At 43.3% G+C, this 3,234-nt stretch overlaps 1 protein-coding gene across 1 annotated transcript in view; it reads left to right on the top strand.

Annotated features, from left to right (window-relative positions):
* The window catches only part of PROX1 (prospero homeobox 1), a 36,723-nt gene extending 33,851 nt beyond the window's left edge, over positions 1-2,872 (top strand). The window contains exon 5 of the mRNA XM_029086953.1: positions 2,687-2,872. Within this exon, the coding sequence (XP_028942786.1) occupies positions 2,687-2,872 (186 nt within the window). The remainder of the gene's footprint in view (positions 1-2,686) is intronic.
* Positions 2,873-3,234: the final 362 nt, after the last annotated feature.

Raw genomic sequence — 3,234 nt, 5'->3', positions numbered from 1 at the left:
AAAACAACATACCACCACTGTGCAGTTACTCTTCCTAGAAAGGGAAAATGTTGGCCGACGTACTATCCTGTGAGGATTAATCACAGTGCTATTCACATTACAACATGCAAAGTAACGTGTGTAATCCAGTCTGACATGAAAAATTGCTAGTAACATCCCAAAAGGAAAGAGCTATGAACGGCTCTAATGCCTGCAGAGTAGAGGAGATCTTTGGGAACTCGGCATTACGAGGAGGTCTCTTCAAAGCCCTCGCGGGGCTTCGTTCACTATTATGTTTGTGGTCTGCTCTCTGTAGTCTGTTGTACTGCGTTCAAAGGGGCTCGGCCCTGCAGATGTGACTCAGGTACAATGAGGTTGGACCTTAAAAGCTAATTCCTAGCCTAAAAGAAAAGCCTGTGTGTCTTTATGAGGGTGGGAGGCCTGGAAGCTAGTGGCTCAGGGGTTTCACGCTGCCTACTCCATGGAAAAGCAGCATCCCCTGCCTGGAAAACTTTCATATGCACAAGTAGGAATTGAATAGCAAAGGCTCAACTGAAAACCCAGGTTATCAGTTCCATGCTTAAAGTTGTCATGGGTGCAACCATCTAGGGGGAGGTAGGACTTTTTGCATTTGGACTTCATGCTTCTCGTGTAGCTGCTTGCAATTGCCCCCCTCCCATTTCCATCAACTTGGAAGGGAAGAAAGGGATCTAATGTTGGACCTCTGGAGTGAACACCAAAGCTGAAATGTGTCAACTCTTTTTCCCAAACCCAGTTTTTGCCCTTGTGAGCTAACATCAGTGTGTACACCAAAAAGTTGGTTATATCTACTACATTTCTTGCTTTCTACTATCATGTAGTCAACAGCTCCTTCCCCATGGTTAGCACCCAGCAACACCAAGGGTGATGAACAGCACATGAGCAGTTGTTTGAACTGCCTGAACCAAAAAGTGTGTCGATAATTTTACAGCAATGCAAGAATAAGACAAGCATGGTGTCTTTTGTAGGTGTATTACCAAGTACCCAAATAGCAGAGTGGTTATGTGAAGTTTTAAGTTATTTCTTTGAGCTGGAATAAGTGAAACGTAATAGTTATTTTCTTCCCTCATAATTATTTCTGGAATAGAACATCTGTAAAAAATGTTTCTTTCTGTGTGGCCTGTTGAAATAAAAATTTCCACAGAAGGCAGCCTGCCTTTGGGAGCAGAGAAAAACGTGTCAGGGCTGGATTTCACTCTCGGAGGTAGACAGAGGACTTCTGCTGGCTGCGGGGCTTCTGGAAGCAGAGTTTGTCAGCTGGTGTCAGGGGGAGCTGATCTCATGCTTATCTGATGGCAAAATGTGGCTAGCAAACTGCTAGTGTTTCCCCAACGGTGATACGTGTGAGGCTCCAGAGCTCTATTGTATCAGCTTAAACACGCACATTTCCAGACAGATTTTCTGAAAGTGGCTTCTAAAAGGGTAAAGAACAAAAGCCTGAAGTAGAGGATAAGGTGCTGGCCCTGATTTGTCAATGTGATGTGTTCAGTAAATGAGCGAGATCTGCCTGGGAGTCTGTTGGCCACAGGGTTAAAGTAGCCTCTACTGCAGGTTGGAGAACTCCTCTTGCCACTCCTTGCCAGAATGGGCAAAGAATAGCAGTGAGGGAATACTGACTATTATAAGCATGCTGGCCACTGGCCGGCTGTGTATTAGCAGTTCTAGAGCTGTGAAGCCATATTTCCGTAATAAAAATGGAAAATAATACCTTTATGGAGATGACCTCAACCTTGCAACTGCCCTTTGGTTCATTATAGTGACTGCTTTTGAATCATTTAAGGCAGAGGGTAAGAAGGTGGTGCTGGTGCCTGAGACAACTCTTTAGGATGTATTACCAAAGTTTGGAGGTAATGGTGTTTTTTAACATTCTCCCATTGTTCGGGGGCTTCTGAGAGTGGCATGCCCCTGCTGGCTGGCTGTTTGGCTCACCTGTGACGTGACAATGACATTTAGAAAACCCGGATGAGTTTAACACATCCCAGCTCCATAACCACTTGGAGCACAATGCACTCATTGGAGAGGTTGGGGTTTTTATTTGTAGGCTTCTGAAAAAGAAGAGAAGACGATAATGTCTCCCAAGAAAGCCACCTTATGGAGGTCTCATGCACAGCAGCCATCGCAGTAAGCCCTTAGCTGAAGGCTTGTTTGCTTGCTTGTTTTTAAACCACAAACAGCATTCAGAGATACCCTGTTCCTTTGATAGCTTTCAGCACGGGTTGTGACCAGAGTTAAGCGCAGGGGTACAGGGGGCTTTCTGTGTGTGCATAGCTTTCGCATTAATTCCCACACGGAGAGGAGAACATAGCCATAAATGCAGGGGTAAAATATCAAGCAGAGATTTCTTTCCTTAAAGACAATTGTGTTTGTTTCCCCTCCTGCTAATTATATCCTATAAATCCCCCATTCTCCAGACTCAGACAGTAACATTTTGTTACCTACATGCTGTCAGTAGACTTTACAAAGATCTCTAACACATGTTATAAAAGTTATTGCGATAGTACTATATATAACAGCTTTGCATAAGAGAATAGAAGGCTGCCACATTTAGAAAATGCAGGTGCTATGTAAGCCCCTTTCTGAAAGAAAGAACTTAGCTCAGTTTCCTTTGAAGAACCAGAGACTTGAAATTGAAAACTGTATTAATGCCATTGTCTCCTTGTATCAGCAGGTTCCAGAGAGATTCCTGGAAGTGGCTCAGATCACGTTACGGGAGTTTTTCAATGCCATTATCGCAGGCAAAGATGTTGATCCTTCCTGGAAGAAGGCCATATACAAGGTCATCTGTAAGCTGGACAGTGAGGTCCCCGAGATTTTCAAATCCCCAAACTGCCTACAAGAGCTTCTTCATGAGTAGAGAGTTCAGCAGCTATTTATGAATGTATGAAAGTAGCAGTCCCCTTCTGATGCCCAATTCATGTGTGTCTCTATTTAATTTCATATATATGTGTATTGCATACATATATATGTATATGAAATTAGACTGTGATCCCTCCTGGATTTAAGTTTTCGTTCAGTTCCAAGGGGATGGTTATTTTACTTCAGCCTTTGGTTTACTTTTGCCCGAGACCCTTAACATTTGGAGAATCAACGGGGTTAATTTTCAGGGAGAAGAGTTTGGAAGTGTGTAAAAGCCTGTCTTAGCAAGTTAGGGCATTATGTTTAAAAATGCTTTGTCAGATTTATTGCTTGCTGCAAAGTGGCATTTTGTCTTAGTGA

Source organism: Antrostomus carolinensis, unplaced genomic scaffold, assembly GCF_000700745.2.
Source record: "Antrostomus carolinensis isolate BGI_N321 unplaced genomic scaffold, ASM70074v2 scaffold35390, whole genome shotgun sequence".
NCBI lineage: Eukaryota > Metazoa > Chordata > Aves > Caprimulgiformes > Caprimulgidae > Antrostomus > Antrostomus carolinensis.
Note: the sequence above shows the minus strand (reverse complement) of the source record. Positions and strands in the feature narration are given on the sequence as shown.